This window comes from Pantherophis guttatus, chromosome 1 (genome assembly GCF_059756535.1).
Source record: "Pantherophis guttatus breed Tessera chromosome 1, ASM5975653v1, whole genome shotgun sequence".
Taxonomy (NCBI): Eukaryota; Metazoa; Chordata; class Lepidosauria; order Squamata; family Colubridae; genus Pantherophis; species Pantherophis guttatus.
This window is the reverse complement of record NC_142063.1, coordinates 145,956,987-145,976,885: the sequence shown is the minus strand read 5'-3', so window position 1 is coordinate 145,976,885 and position 19,899 is coordinate 145,956,987. Positions and strand designations below refer to the sequence as shown.

Below are 19,899 nucleotides of genomic sequence, written 5' to 3'. Positions count from 1 at the left end.
CCTATCCTATCCTATCCTATCCTATCCTATCCTATCCTATCCTATCCTATCCTATCCTATCCTATCCTATCCTATCCTATCCTATCCTATCCTATCCCCCTTCTCTCCCTCAGCCTTGCCCCACAGAAACCTCCCCTATCCTACCCCCTGGTTGCTCTGTGAAAGTAAAACTGAAAGTGAAACTCCTCTCCGCTGGAACAGATTTCTTTTCAGGTGGGGAGGGGGAGTAGAACTCCTTAGCATCAGAGTGTGTTAATCGTAATATAGGAAATACTAATGCTCTGATGGTCATTTCGAAAAATCATTTCTTAGTGAGCACCTAGAAGCCAAGAGGAACATATGTGGCAAATTTCAAATTTGTAGGCTTTATGGTTCTGGAGAATTCGTGATTACAGCGTGAGTGGTTTTCGCTTTTATATATATACAGATAAGACTATCAGTGAATTTAATAAGCTGACAGTGCGGAAATAGTTTCCCAAATCAACAGCTATTTCCTAATTTGATACATTCCTGTTTTCCGAAGCTGACAAAGATTATTGCAGAAATTCAAACATCCAGTACTGACCTGTCCCCTCTTCCTTTGGTTATGTTCACCAGTTTTTCTATCCCTCCCGTATCAGCCAAGGCTTTGGCATTTTCCATATTTTTGCTGGTGACCTCGTGCAAAGCACAGCAGATGGCTGCTACTGTTTCATCAGAGAGAATGTTGGGCCCACTGCCTCCTGGAAGGCGATTTACCAAGTCCCGCATAGCATATTTACCTGAAAAGAAGAGGCTATGAATTAAGCTACAGTATATACTTTCAACATTATAAAGAATAATGATACAGAGAAATACACACGTTCAAAACAAGGGAAACAGGTTCTATTTAATATGGGAAAATTAATTTCATAAAAAATAAATCGTCCTATGCAACTATTCAGAGCAGTGTTTCCCAACCTCAGCAATTTTTAGATGGGTGGACTTCAACTCCCAGAATTCTCCATGCTGCTTAAGGAATTTGAGGAATCGAAGACCACCCACCTTAAAGTTGCTGAGGTTGAAAAACACTGGTTTAGAGGAAAAAAGTAGGTGTTGCAACATCAGTTTTCCAATTTTAAAAAATGTACTAGATTCTTTTACTGGATTAGGGGAAATGCGATTAAAATGATTCTGGCAAGAAGCCAAAGTATACAAACATACACAAATCTGTTTACTTATTTCAGATAACCTTGTTTTAGCTGAACTATTTTTAAAGATAAAAAGACACATTGAATTAATTTCAGTATGAGATTTCTTGAAACATAGCAGCTATTTCATCAGGCTGCTCTCTCTTTTTCTTTCAAGCATAACTTGGAACACACAGACAACAAAACAAGATCAATGTTATGACCTAATCTTGGCTCTAGTAACTATGGAGGCAATAAATGTGTATAGAAGAGAAAAAACAGTTATTCAGACTATGGGTCTGCTGTTTTTTGAAAGGTTTCTTTTCATGAACAACTGAATAGGGTACAGATACTTCATTTTTCACCTGTTACAAATAATATCTGTGGATCTCTTAAAAGAAAAAGATGGACACTACACGATAAAGAAAGGTAATGACCTCAAGCTTTGAGTTGATACAATTTAGGGGCTTTTAATTAGCTACTTCCTATCAAAATGAAATTTGTATCTGGATATAAATCATAATTAATACTTAATTTAACTAGACATCCAGTGCCCTGTTTGGATCATCCTTTCCCAGATATTTCATTACTTAGAGAGGAACAGAATGACCATGGGCAGATTGCTATTGAATCAAAGAATTCTGTTGGAAAAGGAATAGTGTTGGCTTCTTCACTGACAGTACTGAAGGAACAATATTTTTTCATCATTCCAGGGAAGTGTGTAATGCATGTGGAACTGATTTTTCTCATTGCTTCATTGAGAGGAACCCAAGATAAAGTTATTTGAGGATTAGGAGGATTCTCCACTGAGTTGTAGGAAGCTGTCAGAATTAGTTTAAAAACAGGATCACATGACTTTCTGAGGAATAGAACAGGATTAGTCTACCTAAGTCCTGTAGTCCGTGGACCCCTGGGGGGGGGTTGATGTCATCAAAGGCAGGGGTCTCCAATGCCCGGCCTGTGAACTGACACTGGTATGTGGCATGCCAGCAACTGGGCCATGCAAACAAGCAAAGCCCCATCCGGGAGATGCAGGCAGCATACAAAACCATGCCCCTTCCAGTTTGTGGAAAAAACTTTCTCCACAGAACCGGTCATTGGTGCCCAAAAGGTTGGGGGCTACTGATCACAGGGATCTGTAAAGGTTTTGAGAAATATTATGATTTAAATCTTGAGTTAAGTCTTGGGAGGCATGGCCATGCTTCATGGCCACAAAAGGTATTTAAAAGGGTTCCATGGCAACGAAAAGGTGGAGAACCACTGGTCTACCTGATCTCAAGTGGCAAAAGGAGGGGCTGGTCTTTACACATTTTCAAAAGAGCAGTTGAAAAATAAAACAGGCAACGACTAAGATAAGTTGGCTAATGCATTTGACTGGCACCAGAGAGATCCAGTTTCTAGTTCATCTGCAGCCACAGCAGCTCACTAGGTGACTTTCAGTCCAACATAACTCACAGAGTTGTTGTGAAGAAATATAGGAGAATTAACATAGGAAATCCTCGGTTTACAAAAATTCATTTAGTGACTGTTTGAAGTTACAACGGCACTGAAAAAAGTGACTTATGACCATTTTCCCACTTATGATCATTGCAGCATTTTCACGGTCTATGATTTACATTTGGATGCTTGGTAACTGGTTCATATTTATGACGGTTGCAGTGTCCTGGGGTCACGTGATTACCATTTGTTACCTTCTGACAAGCAAAGTCAATGGGGAAGCCAGATTCACTTAACAACCATGTTACTAATTTAACAACTGCAGTGATTCACTGAACAACTGTGGCAAGAAAAGTTGTAAAATGGGGCAAAACTCACTTAACAAATTTCTCACTTAGCAACATCAATTTTGGGCTCAACTGTGATTATAAATTGTAAGTTGAGGACTACCTGTATGAACAAAATGGGATACAGTTACAGGTGCATGTTTATGTGCCAGAGAAGCAACACGTAAAGCAATAAAAATATCCAGGCCTTTGTTCATGCCATATACAGATGTTGCTTCTTTTAGAGCTACATGATGAGTCAATTCCTCACTGCTGGGGAAGGAGCAAGGGATTACAAGACTGGCTGGGAAACTGTCATGGAATGTTCAAAAATACCATCATGTGACTGCAGCGGTCTAAAGCTGCCACAACTTCCCCAAATTTCATTCTCTCAGGAGTCAATGGTCCTGTATTTTGGTCGCACTTGTTTAAGTTAGTCCATTTGAGGTCCCTTAGTTCAAACACTGTTACCCTATGGTGCACCGTTTCACCCAGAGAAAGAACATGTTTCAATAGTATATAGATGTGAAAAGCATTAATTCTCTGCAATAGTAACTGCAGACAATTTTCAGTACTTAAGTAGAAAGTATGATCGGTGACACATTTAAACATTTATATTGTCTCCTTACAGGAGGGGATGGGTCCTCCCCTCCAGTTGATGGCAATTTCTGTGGTTCTCTTAGATTCTCAGCTTGTGCTTCATTGAAATGTGAACTGAGTATGTATCTCATCCTTTTGTCAGCACTTCTCTCAATTTTTATGAGCTATGTTATGAGGCCTGTCAGATGATAAAACAGATGCAGCATAAATGATTCTCCAAGTTACCATGTCCATGATTTATCTGCTGAATGACTCCTACACTTTGCAGAAAATGTTGAAGACTGTTTGAATTTATACATTTCATCAAGACATTAAGCACGTCTGAAGAAGCTAGATCATGGCTAACAAAATGTTAGCATATTCTCATCATCTCAGATGCATTACCCTGGAATCATTTCATCAATTGATCAAATCCATTAGTTTCCTTATTCTTCCAGCTAAACAAAATTCCAAATCACATTATTATGTACAGAGCCGTTTTGTAAGTTTTTGCTCTCCTATGAATCACTTTCCCAGGGGGCATACCTGCTCTTAGTATGTTTAAACTTTCCTATTTTCCTAGCTATTTTTTTAGTTAGCTTTTTACATTAAGTGATCACAAAGTCACTTTTAATATATTTTAAATGTTTCCTTGCAAAACCTTTTAATGAATTTCATAGCTTCTAATGTTTTTAATAGTTAATTTTGTAATCTCTCCACACATTGGGAGTATTTGAGGGAATGTTATGTCTACTGCCACTACCAAACAGGCACAGGGTATTGGAAGCATTGCAGCCAGAATGCTATTTGATTTCCTTCTACTTGATTTAAACTTCATAAAAAACTTGGGTTTAGATTTGAAGGTGTAACTACCTATATTTTCTGCCGTATAAGAAGGAATATTTCTTGGCTGGCAAACTGTATTTCAAGCTAATTTATCTGGTTTGATCTTGGAAAAATACCAAATCAACTCCTAATTTTAGGCTTTTCAGGAACTCAAATCAATTATCTAGACCAGTGTTGGTGAACCTTTTTGTCACCAAGTGCCAAAAAGGGGAGCACACGCATGTGTGCGGGAAACCGGAAGAGCAGCCTCCCGGTGCGCATGCGTGCACTGGGAAGATGACCTTCCAGTTTCTGGCATGTGCATTGGCCAGCTGGCCTTTGCAAACACATGCGCACCAGAAACTGGAAGACTAGGTGGCCTGGGTGCACCAGAAACTGGAATATCATCTTCCTGGCATGCAGATGCGCACCAGGTGGCTGCTCTTTCAGTTTCTGGCACTCCCATGCGTGTGAAGATCAGGTGGCCAGCACGCCGGAACCTGGAAGAGCAACAGGTGACAGCTCGCGTGCCCGGAGAGATGGCTCTGCGTGCCACTTCCGGATCTAGACTGTATTAATAATCATATTAGTAAACATTCTTCCTTCATTTAGAAAAAGAAATCCAGAAGAAGGAGGGAAGAGAGGCTTATTGGTAAGAAATGGGTCTTATCTATCCACATTGTCATTTTGAGAGAAATACAGAAGTTAAAAAAAAAAGGTTTTAAAATTAATATCTTTTAAAACAACAACAACTGTAAATCTCCAAAGGAAAAGCATCTTTAGGAGCTGTCAGAACCCACCATTAGATATAAAAAGATCTTTAAGATTATGGTTATATTGACGACTTCTGGCGCTATGGTTATATTGAATTTCCGGTGCTTTTGGAAGCGAGGTCTGCGAGCTCCACGACCCCGTTCCAAGCTCTCCCTGTCAGGGGCTTCATTCAAAGCCATAGCCACCCTGGAAGAGTGGTGAAGCAAAGGGGGACAGCCTTGCAGGTTGAGGGGAGCCACATCTCCCCTCCCTGACTTGGAAAACTCCCTCATCTGAAGACTAGGAGCAGTGGCAGTCAAAATGGCTGTCATGAAGCCGGGGAACAGCTAGAAACCATAAGTTTGTGCAGGAGGAGAGAAACGATGAATGATGTGTCATCTGGGTGAGAAAAGATTTATTGCTGAAGCTTGACTCGCAAAATAATTCAAGAGGAATACAGTTTAGAACGATTTGTTATAGCGGCATGCAATTATTGTGAAAAAGCATACTGGAAATTTAAAAAGCAAATATTTGTTTAAAAAGAAAAGTAAACTGGAAATTGAATCCTCAAAACAAAAGGTGTGATATTAAGAAGGCATATTAAGATGCTGGAACCATGGCTTCCGGTTTGACTTCCGTCGCCACCAGACGGTCCTTTGAGACCGCCAGCCCCGTCGCTCGTAAAGAGCCGCCTTTACATCTGAAAGGCAGCTCGAAAAACTCCATTTCCATAAGGAAATGTGAGATAGAGCAGGTGAGGGCAGGTAGAGCTCTCTGCGAAGTCCCCAGAGTTTTTCCTTTACTCTTGGGGACGAAGCAGGATGAGGCTCCCTATTTCCCTCGCCGCTGCTCCGGGCTTCGGGAGACCTCTGCTTCTTGCAGAGCCAGGCGACGAGATCAAGCCTTTCAATGAAAATAACAGATTGCTTAATTAAAGAGGATGAGATCTGGACTTGGGACCCTAAACTGCAAGTATTTTTAATGATTTTATAAGCGTCTCTAAGCGAAGGAAAAAAAAAAGCTTAAAATGGCGACTGCTGAGGCTTGAGAAGTAGCCGAAAGTGAAAGTCCTTCCGTAACAAGATACAAAGTAACGGAGCAAACAGTGCTGGCTAGAATAGAGAAAAGAAAAAAATTCTATTCTAAGTTTCTTTTTTTTCTTTTTTTTGAAGATCTGATATTGATCTTGTTGGAGAGAAGTCCTCTTTCTTTAAAAAGATTTTGTCTGTGTGGCAGGATGGCGTTAAAATTAACAAAGCCAGACAAACAAGCAGCGGGGGGGGGGTTCCCCCATTTACAATTGTGTGAGCAAGTTTCTAGTTTACAGACTCAGAAGGATGGTTTTAATTTAAAAGAATTTGTTTTGAAGGAAATGGCAAGACATGACGAGATTGTGAACCAGAATTTTGAAAAATTTAAGCAGGAAATTAAAGAATTCATACAATTAAAGTATGATAATTTACAAAGAAAGATTGTAACAGTGACTAATGCTTTTTCAGAAATAGTTATAAAGATGGATACAAATATCAAGTTATTAGAGTCTAAAATGGAGGAAGTTGATGATAAGATTTATAATTTGAACAATAAAATACAAAGAATGGAGAATGATTTGATAAATATTCAAGACAATAGTTCTGAAGTAAAGTCTAAAAAGGAAGCTGATCACGAGACTTACTGATCTGTCCCCGTCCCCACACACACACACACAGCCAGCCGAGGGTTAAGGAAACACTTTGGAACGCACCCAGTTCTTATCTCCGACTTGGCAGCGATAGACACACCGTCTGCCAAGGGACTTTATTTGCACAAACAGACAGATAAAATACGAACGTTCAAGAAAGTCCAAACAGAAATAATATTCCTCCCAGCAGTTCCGGACGAGGCTTTAGTGACTCCAAGGTTTTGCTTTGTTCGTCACAAAAGATCCTTGACCACCACTCTCTATTATATAGTCTCTGGGGTGTGGTCTCTGGGGTGTGGTCCAGTGACTCAGTGCTAATCCCTAGCACACCTCCTAAACTGCTGCAAACGTTTATCACGCCTTCGGAGGCGTGCGTCCAGGAATGATGTCTCATTATCACTTTGACTGGAATCAGCTGTCTCCTCTCCCTCGACCGGCACTTGAGACAATGCCAGAGGGGAGGGGCCTGGAGAGGGAGGCCTGGCTGACTCCTCTTCCTCATGCTCGGAGCTTTCTTCCTCCGATGGGACAGGCTCAGAGGGCGGGGCCACAACACTTACAATACAGAAAATATAAAACAAGGGATTGAAAGAGAAGTTACAATGATGCAATACAGGCTCACAGAATTTGCGGTCAGAATGAGAGGATTACAGGAAAACAATAGAGATGATTTAAGAAAAATATCTGCTGAAGTTCTGGCTGGGATTTTAAAGATTCATCCAGAGGAGGTATCTTGTAAGATCGCCAAGGCCTATAGAGTAAATTCTTGGATTGCAAAGCAAAGGCAATTGCCCAGAGATGTGGTGATTTATTTTACAGATAAAGAAATAAGAAATGATATTGTGCAAAAATCTTTTAATTCTACTCTACAATTGTATGGAAGAAAGATCTGGATATATAAAGAGTTGCCGCCCAAGATATTAAAAGATAGAAAGAAATTCGGATTTTTGGTGACTGAGCTAAACAAACAAAACATCTCATTCAGGTGGGATGTCCCAGTTGACATAATATTGAGATATCAAGGAGAAAGATATCAACTAAATTCTGTTGAAAAAGCGGAAGAATTTTACTATAAGGTTCTTAAAATGGGTTCAACATCTTCATGTATAATACATGAGTGGAATAAAGAAAAGCAAAATGAACAAGAGATAGAAATTCAGGATAAGCAGAAAGAGATGGAAGTAATGGAAAAACAAGGTACAGAGGACTTTGTAGATGAGCAGCTTCTGGATTCTCCTTCAGAGGTTACAGCTGGACTATTTATAAATACAAGAGAGGCGGCTTTGGATTCTAATGTGATGATTCATCAAGTTACAGACCAGCATAGAAATCAATCAGTTGACATACAACTCAAAGAAAAGAAACCAGAATGGAGACTTAAGCCACAAAAGCAAAACCAACAAGATCAAGTTATAGATCAGCATGAAAGCCAAATAGTTGATACACAATTTATAGAAAGGAAATTAGGATAGAGATCTAACCCACAAAAAGTCAAGAAAAGAAGAAGCAGGTCTTACAAAAACAAAATTTTTTAAACTAAACAACAGTGCAATGCCAGTTATCTAAGAGATGATTGAATATAAGACAAGATAGCTGAGGCAAAGTATTGATTTATATTATCCTGAGGACAGTGACAGACCTCTGCAGTGCTGTACTTTTGGGATGTGAAAAGGGCCTTAAACTGAATGGATTGGAATTATCTATTTTGGATTCTTTGATAAATGTATTACGTTTATGTTGAGCTACAAGGCAAGAGAGTTATGGGATTGGGGCACGCAGAAGATCTGGTTGTTACCCTATTACGGTGTTGGAATTAATAATTTAGATGAAAGACACTACTATAGACACTATATGGAATACAAATATAAAGTCACTCGGGTGGTTGTTTTTTATATATCAAGCCATCTATTGTTGATGGGGGCAGATGGTAATTGAAGATACCGAGCATACTGTTGGAATTAGGATGTGATGTTACCCTAATATGGGTGATGGAGTTAACAATCCAGCTGAAAGACACTACAGAAGATATTATATGGATTACAAGCTTAAAGTCATTTGAGGATTTTATTTATATAAGGGAATACTTCTTAGTGGTGTGGGCAGAAGAATAAAGATATCAAGAACTATTATGTATGGTAGTTCTGTAGGAATGTGGGTGGAGATAGGTTAGCTTATTGATTGTTTAGTTGAAGAAAAGGGATATTATGTTTAGATATGAATATATGTAAAAGATTTGAGTTAAGAGATATATCTATGGGGGTGGAGGAAATGGGCAGACTATGAGTTGAATAAATGTTAAATTAGGATTTATTATATAGTTTTATAGTGGAAGGTTGCTTTGAAATGTTATATTAATATACAAAAAAAAAAAGATTTGATTTAAGAGATATATGTATTGGGGAGGAGTAAAAGAGTAGATCATGAGTAGAAATTGTTAAATTGGGGGATATAATAATATTACTATGCTAAATTAGGAGTTATTATATAATGTTATAGTAGAATGTTATTCCGAAATGTATAGTATAAGGGGGATATAATAACATTATTAGAAAGAAAGGGTCAGTATATGGGGGATGGAGCAAGGGGATGGTAAAGTATTATATAATCTGTTATGAATTTGGGTTGTACCCTGAAGAAGCCACGGGGGAGGGGAGGGCGAGGGGGGGTTAGGGAGGAGGGGGGGAAAAGGGGGAAAAATTTGTATTTGAAAAACTTTTTCAATAAAAAAAAAAAGATGCTGGAACCATAACCCCACCTTTTCTTCAATTAATTTGCTTTAAGTATTGGATTTATAAGTTAAAACAAACAAGATAAATAAATGGACTTGTCAAAATAAAAGCAGAGAGGCAAAGAGAGCCAACTGCTGATGAAAGTGAATTTTTGCAACCTGGGAGTAAACATTGAAATAAATGAAAATAACTATTGAACTATACATATTTACCTTTTAACCACTGGAGACTGGAATATTAAATAAAATTTTGCGTTTGGAGACCCCTGAATATTATTGGATATATAAAAATAACTTGAGGAGTGGAGGATCCCTGAAGTAAATAACTGATTTGATTGAACATTGATGAGACATTAAAACTTGACTTGGAGGCTTGGTTTCTGAACTGACGATTGTGGAGATTTAAACGGAATAGAGTCAATGATTCAAAGCATTAAGGACCTTATACTGGAACTACACAAGGGCATGATGGAAATATTTGATCGTATAGATAGAAGACGGGAAAATTGTTTAAAAGAGACAAGGAGCAAAGACCAGCACAAGAAGGAAAGAATGGAATTAACAGCTGGAATAGAAGGGGAATTAGAATTGAGAAACCAGCAAAAAGAAGATAATAAGGAGGAGACACTTTTAAAATTAATAAGGATTGAGGAACTAAAACAGAGGGAAAACACTTTAAAAGATTTAAAAAAGAAATGGGAGGAACAGGAAGAGGCTTGGCGGGAAAAGATAGGATTTAGAACAGAAAGCTTTCAAATTAAACAGTGGGAAAGGGCAGGGCAAGGGAAAAAATTGAATTATGGATTCAGACTATAAACCTCAAAGTAGATGGAATAAAAGACTTAAGAGAAAAATTAAAGGATTGGATGTGGACAAGAGATAATGGTTAAGGGGAGAAAAATAGTTATAGATACGTTATGATAATATTTTAATAATTGTATTAATCTTAGAATGATATAGGCTGGATAATTAGTTGGTATGTAATATAATAAATATTAGGATAAACATTTTACTATAAATGGACATGTAACTATGGAAAAATTATAAATAAGAATTTACTATTAATTGGAAATGAGAGGTTGAATGATGGTATTATCAAAAGTATGTAAAATATGACTTGTGTAAGTAATGTGATAAGTAGATACAGCTATACGTAATAATAGTAGAATCATATGGAACAAGAAAACTAGAGTTTGAATGAGAAAATTAGAAAAAAGATAGAATAGGAATATGTTGAATGCTTTAAATGATTGTGATTGATATTAGAAGTCACTATTGAGATATTAAATAATGGAAGCAAGCAAGAAAGGAACTTTAATATATATAGAGAGGAAGAGTTAAATAATGGGAATATGAATAATAAAACAGATTATCATGTCTTTGAATATAATAATGCGACAGGGGAAATGTTAAAGAAAGTTTAGAATGGAAGTGTGGTAAAGCAATGTATTAATAATATGGAATAAGGAAAATGGAATGTAATAATTATGAATATGTTTATTTGTATTGAATTGTATGATACTCAGATACCACACCATTCACATAATGATATGTATAAACTATACAAAAATAAAAAAACTTGATTAAAAAAAAAGATTATGGTTATATTGAAACTGGGAAAAAAAATCCAATCAAGTTCAGCAAATATAAATTCCATCAAAATTAATTTAACTTTGGTGGCAGTTTTTCACAGTGGAGAGGCACGGAATGGATAATAGAATGCTAAAATTATTTTTTTAAAACATGTCTTCAAAGTTTCTTGTATTTATAGTTTAGATCGTATCTCTCAATACTCACCAATAAGCTCCTTGTTACGCACATCTAATGCCATATTTCTCAGGGCTGTTGCCACAGAAGAAACAACTCTATCATTGTCCATTCTTAACAATTCCACGAGAATTGGAAGTCCTTTCTCTTTCCTGACAGCAGCTCGAATATAGGCTGCAAACTGTTGCATAAAAATAAAAGTTACTTACAAGCCTTTTCTTATTTATGAATCCATCGAAATTATTTTTCAAAACGTAAATTTTTATATCTTTTCAAAGAAGTTTATTCTAACTATAAATGGGAATCCTGTATCCAGTTCCCATTAAATTAAGTGTAGGTTTGGCATTGACTGAGCATCGGAAGGCTTTTTCTTATGAGTCACAGAGAAATAAAATGAATTAAAATGCTAAATTATGTGATCACTGTTTCAATAGCCATTAAAGATGCAGTGACACTTATAGAATAAAGATAAAATGTTTGGAAAGTCAAGCTGCTGAAGCAATTTAACATAGCAGTATGTTATTTATTTATAAGTATTTTCCAAAGTAGATATTTAAAAAATCTCTTGGAATAACAAAATACTTTGTAAAGTAATATTGATGAGCTCTGCAGAACAGAATTTGAACAGTCCAGTACCTCTATCTTTCACTCTTTCTTACTTTTTGCTGCAAACCTAGCTGTATTTCAGCAAAATTAATTAGCTGAATTAAATTATTTTTCTTTTTCTAGAAAAATGCTAATTTTAAATTTTTTACTAGAATATAATCTAAAAAGTATGATAAATGATACTACACAGTTATAAAACTATGTTCAGACAATGCCATCCAGTATTCTTTACAGAATGCTATTTGTAATGCTCTTCTCTTGAAAAAAAAATCATTTTTTGTCTTGTTATATGCTGTAAAAGATTAGATTTCAAATAGCTAATTTTTAAAGAAAAATTAGGAGAGAAGAGTGTAGCTTTGTCCTTGAGGTGCGGGAGAATTTGAAACTGTGGAACATGTTTTGCTGAATTGCCTTTTTTAAAAATAAAAATCTACGTGATACTTGTATTTCCCTATCTAAATAACATGAATATCTGGGCAGCAGAGGTTGATTTGCCTTAATCTCTTGCTAATTGACTGGACGCAAGGATTTCAAAGAATGTAGCCTATTTCTGTATTAGAACTATGATTAAACATAAACAATTCCTCCAAATGAGGTGATGCTGAGCCTTAACTAGGCTTCCATAACACACTATATTTTCTCTCTCCCCATTTCCTCCCTGCCTTTTCTCTTTTCCTTTTAAATATGCACATAAATTTCTATGTTTTACTTTGCTATTTCTTGGTTGTAATTGGTTGAGCTCTAATTGCTACAAATAACTAGGACAGATAACTAAAAAAAAAACCTTAAGTAGCACTAGAATTTTAAAGATATTACAAAAATGTAAAGCTTTACTATCTTATATTAAGTCTAATACTTGCCGAAGCCCTGCAAAGGGTTCATTTTATCCCAACAACCCTTTGTAGGGCTTCAGCAAGTATTAGACTAAATTTAAGATAGTACTGTATAGCTTTACATTCTTGTGAATTCTAGAATTACTTACGCTTTTTTAAGTTATCTGCCCTGGTTAGTTGTAGCATTTAGATTATTCATTGTAAAATTAATTGTAATTTTATAGGATTCTCCCATGTTTTAATTCCTGCACTTTGTAAAATTTTAGTCTCACCTAAAGATTATTCTATGGATTATTGAATATAGAAATGGATTATTCTATCCATTTACTTTTTCGAAAAATATTTATGTCTTTTTTAGAGTAATTGTTATGTTATTATTTTTATGCTGGTCTGTGACTGAAATAAAATTGATTGATACAAAATGTTCAAAATATAAGAGTATCTGCAGATGCATTTTAACATTTTAACATTTGTTTGAATTTAGTCATTGGATCTGAAACCAATGCAATGAATAGTCAAACAACTCTCTGATTTTCCACTTCTATTAAACAATGACTGTTGAGGAGCAATTGGCTTTGTTCAATTGGCCTATATATAAAGGCCTAACTATGCATGACAATGGTTGAAAAAGCAATTCTACATTTTGATGTAGAGCTGCGATATCCCTGCCAGGATCTCCAAACCTCCATGCTGTTTGTTGTTCAGAAAGACAGAAGTTTGTTTTGAGGCCCAAGTATTACTTTCTTGGTCTTGCAATTGTTGTTGATAGCAGTGGTTAAGGTCATGAACTACATCAGCTTCAAGGCCAGCATAATTCTTTCTCTATTCTATTACTATATTAGAAGTCTGAAAAAGCTAGGAAAGATTCCTAGCATGCTCAGGGAATGTCTATTAACCTTCTCCCTTTTCTTGCTTGTTCGAGTATCAAAGCTCTGATAAAAGGTAGGTAACAAGGATTCTCAGATGGCTAAGAAAGAATGAATATATATTCATTCTAAGAACATATACATATTTGTCCTTCAAAATCCCATCTTTTTTTTTTCTACCCCTAAAATATATCCTATATATTTTATAGGATGCCCATCCAGACTTCACAGAATTGTAACCTAATGTTAAATGTATAGATAAGTTGCAAATGCACTGCGAAGAGTCAGGCCAATTAATTTTACTAGCTGAATAACAGTCTTGGATTCACTTGCAGATTCAAGTTTTGTTAGATTGAAATAATTTTAGAAACATTTCAGAAGAGACCTTGTGATTTCAAGCAAGGTTCTTGGATTTAAAAAAACAACTGTTTGCAGTTTTCTGTAATATTGCAACTCATACTAGTTGCAATATTACGTAGAATATGCAAATAGCATATTCTACTTCGCAAGTGTCTCTCCAATAAAGTATCAATGTTGCAAAGGCAGTAGGAATGAACCATCACTACTCCCAAGCTTCATACATTACCTTCCAGTTGCCTGCAGAAAGATTCTGAAGAGATCCTGCAGAACCCTCCAAAGTGGCTGGGTTGGAACTTTCAGCTAGAAGAGTTAGATATGGTTTTACTACAGATGGGTGCCACAACATTTCCACGCCTTTAGGCGATTTGGACAGCCCTGGTATTGGACCAACTCCATCCCACTGTACAAAATAACCACAATAAAAATATTACATTCAAACAGTTACCGTATTTTTCAGACTATAAGACACACTTAGCTTTTGGGGAGGAAAACAAGAAAAAAAAATCTGCCTCTGCCTCCTAGCAATTTGCCTCCTTGTAGCAAACAGCAAACAGTCTGGTCAGCTTCAGCACAGCCTGATTTAGCACGAGCAGCTGATTGGCGGTTGGATCTACCTCCCAGAATACTGCCTATCAGCTGTTCCAGGCTGTGGGGATTGTCACCACCCATCGCCATTGCCTCTGCGCGCCCCATTTTTGGCCTCCGTGCGTCCTGTTTTTGACCTGTTCCAGGTGGCAAGGATAGGCAGTGGCGATCCCCACAGCCTGGAACAGCTGATAGGTGGTATTCTGGGAGGCAGATACAACCACCAATCAGCGGCTTGTGCTAAATCAGGCTATGCTGAAGCTGACCAGGCTGTTTGTTGCAAGGAGGCAAATTGCTGGGAGGCAGAGGCCAAAGGGTGGGGGCTGGTGGATGGGCGGGGCTTCAGCAACATTCACAGTGTAAGACGCATAAATATTTCCATCTACTTTTGAAATACAGTATTTCTTTTTATTGTGACTCAATGTTCTCATTAAAATCTTCCATTTGGTATTTCTAAGAGGGTTATGCAAAAAGGAAAAAAAAAACCGAACCTGATCCTCTTGCGAAGTTTTTTTCTTTTTCTTCTTCTTTTTTCCCCAGCAGCTTGAATCAGAATCTTTGCTGGGTGATTCCTTCCCCAAAAAGTCATCCAACTCACTAATGCCAAGAAGGCGGGCTTGAGGAACCTCAAGCTCTAGACGATAAGAAAGGTTCCGAAGTGTGCACACACAGTTTTCAACTGTCTAAAAGTGAAACAGAAGAGATTCAAAGAAATCCAATAGTGATTTGGGCAAATAAATTTTAGAGAATATTCAGGGAATAAATCCGTTGAGGGGAAGAAAGAAAGAAAATATTTCTCTAAGCACTCATAGTTTCATCATCACAATTCAAGAGGGATTATCAAGATGTTTCTCTGTAAATTTTCACTTTTCAAAATAAAGCAATGAAGATTAAATTTTCTAATCTTTCAATATCAAGTAATGCTATCCAAATCATATGGAATGATTAATATAAAAATCATGTTAAATTCCTAAACTACTACATTTCTCAAATCCTGAATTTGTGATATTGAAGTAATAAGAAACATCAGTCCTATCTGAAATTTAACAAACATGGCACCACAAAGCTCACTGTCTTTTTCGCTGTATTGTGACTGTGTTTTTTATCTTTGCTGGAATAATATAGATATTTTAAGATGTTGTGGTATATCCCGATTGTTTTCCTTATTTTGAAGTACTAACTTAATGAATTATTGTCAGTATCAGATAGTGCTAATATAGATAACACCCTCCTGTAGGTGTTCACAAACTTTATCACAGTGAATCTTCCCTAAGCAACAAGTACAATTTATCTCTTAAAAATGCTAAATTGGAATAAGGGGTGAATAGGAACTAGAAAAGGAGGAAAAGAAAGCAGCAGCAGCAGCAGCAGCAACAACAACAAAACCCTTGTCTGTTTATTTAAGTTTTCTGTCCACACAAAAATATACTAATGATGACATCACACAATACAAACAATTCAATAACAGAAAGACAAATTCTATATAGACATCTTTCAATTCAACATAACTCTTATTTGAAAAGAAAGTTTGGTAATTAAAACATTTGCATACCTTGCTGTCATAATCAGAAGTGTTCACACATGTATGGATCACATATAACAAAGAATCAACCAATCCTTCACAAGATCTCATTTGTTTCCTTGCCTCTTCTCCTGCAGAACTTAAATTCCTAAGGCACAAAACAAAGCAAAAAATACAGAACCTGTGATATATGCACTGGTGTTTTATTATCTCAGCTATGTCTATACAACAAATTGATTATAGAAGAATATTTATCCAAGATGATACTACTGACTCATGGGGAAGTATAAAAAATTTGGAAGTGTTCAGTTTGATGTATGATGATATTATTATATACACATAGTTTATAGATAGTTCTGACTAGTTTTGCTACCTTTTACTATTGAATCCTTCTCAAGAATCTAAGATAGTTAAACACATTATCTGTTGTTGTTGTTGTACAAGGACACTGTTGTTATTGTGTGCTAAATGAGCAGTTAACCAAAACAGCAATTTAACAGAAACTCTATTTTCACAATGGGCAACAACTAATATAGTACAAACAGATTTTTGCCTCCTTTTTAATTTCTCTGATGTGCTCTGGTGTTTACCACCAACCCTCTGGAGTTCATTTGGAGAATATGAACAAAAGGACAGAAAAAGCCATTTCACTGGAGAATATAATAGCAATAGTGGACTAGCATCTCCACTATTACAATACAACATATTCTATTTTTCTCTAAGACCATTCGTATTTTGAGAGAAAATCCAGAATCTTCTACATTTACCAAGCCACAGCTTTCTTTAAACATTGTATCAGTTCATCCTGATCAAGCTACATGTTCAAATTTGACATAAAATCTGTGAATGAGATCTTCAGCATCTCCCTTCTGAGCCCCAAAACTATTGTGTTTCAAGAATCTCTTTAAAACCCATCTTTTTTGGCCTTCTCTAGCCATGGTTCTACTTTAATTTGATGGTTAATTTTTTTGTGTAATTTTTAATTTTTTAATGTAATTTTATTGTAATTTGTTTCTGGATTTTCAGTAAAATATCTGTTTCCCATTATTTATATAGATACAGTAGGTGTCTGAATTCCTCAATAGGGAATTAACCCTCCCCATTTATCCGGGCTTGGGACCGGCATATAGATGTGTTACTATCTATATGGCTGGGTTGACAATACTGCGATAATATTGCTGCAGAGTCACAAGAAGTAGCTTGGCAACAAGGATACTGTATATTATATACCATATTGCACCCTCTTGGAGGTCATATGGATAACATCAATGATAACATTTGGAAACCCCATGGTACCTTTTCACATATGAGTACTGAAAATTTGAACTGATGGAATAATGTTTCCACCCTATATATATAACCACTAAGAACTGATATACCACCTGCAGAAACAATTTAGGTTCTCTTTAAGAACCAATACAAGAGGCAAGATCAAGACTGAAGAGGCTATAAAACAACTAAAGCAAGGCACAGCAGGTGGGTGTGATGAGGTCACAGCAGAAGCACTGAAGTCAGGAGGTAAGCTTTGCTAAGAACTGTGCTCACTAATTATGCACACCACTAATTCTCCATTTGCTGATCTGGACATCAAAGCAAGCCATCAGAGCCCCCATACATAAAAAAAAAGGGTGTGTGTATGTACAACCACAGGTGCAGAAGTTACCATGGGATCAGTTTACTTTCTACAGCTGATAAAATATTCACATGGACAATCCAACTCCAAATACAAAAACAAAGAGAACAAGAGGCTTATTAATTTCTCTCCAAACTGGGCTTGCTATCACCAGATACTTATGTTATATCATGTCATGGAAGAATGAATGCGGTTCAGCTAGCACTGGTCACTTACTAAACACTAAAACAAGCTGCTATGGTTCTTATAGCACAGATATCTATGTCAATCAGTTGAGTTTGCCTCAAAAGTGAACTATAAGACGGGTTTTTCCCAGAGTGCACTGGGTATGCCAAGATTGTATCCCATTCTCATTGCTTTTTAATATTGCAACGCATGCCTTCATGAAAAAAAAAAACTTCAGTAGTAAGCATGGAATTGAATATGGCCAGGGACAGCTCATCATTGACTTAATGTATGCAGATGACGCTGCAATTTTTGCCATGGCAACATGGTCATCTGGATTGGTAATCGGTATGGAAAACATGAAAATATTGAGTGGCGATGGCTCATCAAGAGTCATATAGCTAATGAACTACAATTAAAAGAATTCAAATATTTCAGTTCCATAGTACAGAAAAAGGAACTTCTCTCAACACCCCAGTGTAGCTGAAGTGATAAAAACTAAATTAGTGCCACCATCACAGCTTTCGGTTAACTTATTTGTTGCTTACTGTCTAACATTACCGTGTACACCAATTTTTCAGTCAGTAGTACTACCAGTGCTTTTCTATGGGGCTGAATCACAGACAGAGATCTAAAAAGAAGATACCTTCCTAATGCACTGTCTCTTGGCATCATGCCGATGGACTGCATAAAAAAATAAAGCCATCCATAAGCAAAAGAACCACTAGCCAGTAATAGCTAATGAATTCCAAAAACAGTTATGGATGTAGCATGGGGATATTTGCATAACTTTTTATTTATTTGTATCCCTTTGTTATTTTTACAAATAATTCAAGGTGGCAAACATATCCAACAAATCTAACCTGGCTTTCCTATTTTTCTCAGAACAACCACCTTTTGAGAGGGAGAGAGGCAGGGAGGGAAACGGAGAGCAAGAGAGGGAGAGTCTGAATATTGGGCATAGTTTACTCCCTTGCAAAGTATGCTGGAGGACATGATCTTGTGGCTGGAAAGTTCCGTGCAAGGCACCAAGGAAAACCTGTACAGGGTAAATTGAAACTGAACCACTCCTGCTGTAGACTGGATCTGAATCAAGCAAAAGTCACAGTAATGGACAAAGCAGTTTTCCTAATGGCAGCCAGAGAAGTACACTGGTTGTAAAACTATATTCAGCCAATTGCGATGTTGGGAAATCAAGTTGTGAGATTTTGTAAGATGACAAACAGCACATAAACACCACCAACAAATAAATAAGGTGGGTCAGTCATATGGTGGAGCACAGAAAATCTAAGATTTACAAAAGAGAAAAAAGAATCTTTTCCCCCCTTAAATGCTTCCATTTTGTTCTGGTGGATCAGCAATTTCTTACCCAGATACGCAGTCACTAAAGAATGGGCCATATGGCATACTCCTTGCCATGTGCTATTGCTGCCTGCCATGTTACTTGGCACTGTAGGGCAGGGCTGTCAAACTTGTGGGCTGGATGCGTCATGCATGGGCCATGCCCATGCCCAGTTTAGCGAAGGGAAAAAAGTCACGATACCTCACGTGATGACGCTGTGATGACACGAGTTTGATACCCCTACTGTAGGGCATTGTCTGATTCAGAAACAGACCATAGGTGAGGACAGTCACCCAAAAGGTTTTGGAATTTGCAATTAATATGTAGCAAATACTCAACTTTCTACTACTTAGAAAAATGGTGAAGAGTTTTATTTGTCGTAGATGTGCATAGGATATTCTTCTGTGAAAGGTTCCCGCTGGCTGGCTCAGAAGACCTGCACAACTAATTCAAAGGACTGAAGAAAGAGGCATACAGAACAGCCACAACTTTGGAAAAAAGAGCATTTTCAAGGGAAAAAGACCTATGAATGGTGTTTCTGTGGAGATGAGCCAGAGGTGCTATTACTGGAGCTCACTGAATTTTAGATGACAAACGATGAAAGAAAATAATGCGACACAAGAGCAGAGGGACTAAGATGCTATTTCTTCCATCTCTGACACTGCACAAAGCAGGCAGCACTTGCTAAAGCACGACTACATGTTAAACTGCTATGATTTGTTGCTTGGCATGATGATAAAGAA

General features: G+C 37.0%; 1 protein-coding gene across 16 annotated transcripts in view; it reads right to left on the bottom strand.

Annotated features, from left to right (window-relative positions):
* The window catches only part of PKP4 (plakophilin 4), a 169,086-nt gene that overhangs the window by 10,343 nt on the left and 138,844 nt on the right, over positions 1–19,899 (bottom strand). For all 16 annotated transcript variants that reach the window (XM_034425615.3, XM_034425643.3, XM_034425634.3 and 13 more), the window contains 5 exons: positions 16,047–16,164; positions 14,986–15,177; positions 14,136–14,309; positions 11,275–11,425; positions 566–761 (listed from right to left, as the gene is read on the bottom strand). In XM_034425615.3, coding sequence (XP_034281506.1) covers positions 566–761; positions 11,275–11,425; positions 14,136–14,309; positions 14,986–15,177; positions 16,047–16,164 — 831 coding nt within the window. The remainder of the gene's footprint in view (positions 1–565; positions 762–11,274; positions 11,426–14,135; positions 14,310–14,985; positions 15,178–16,046; positions 16,165–19,899) is intronic.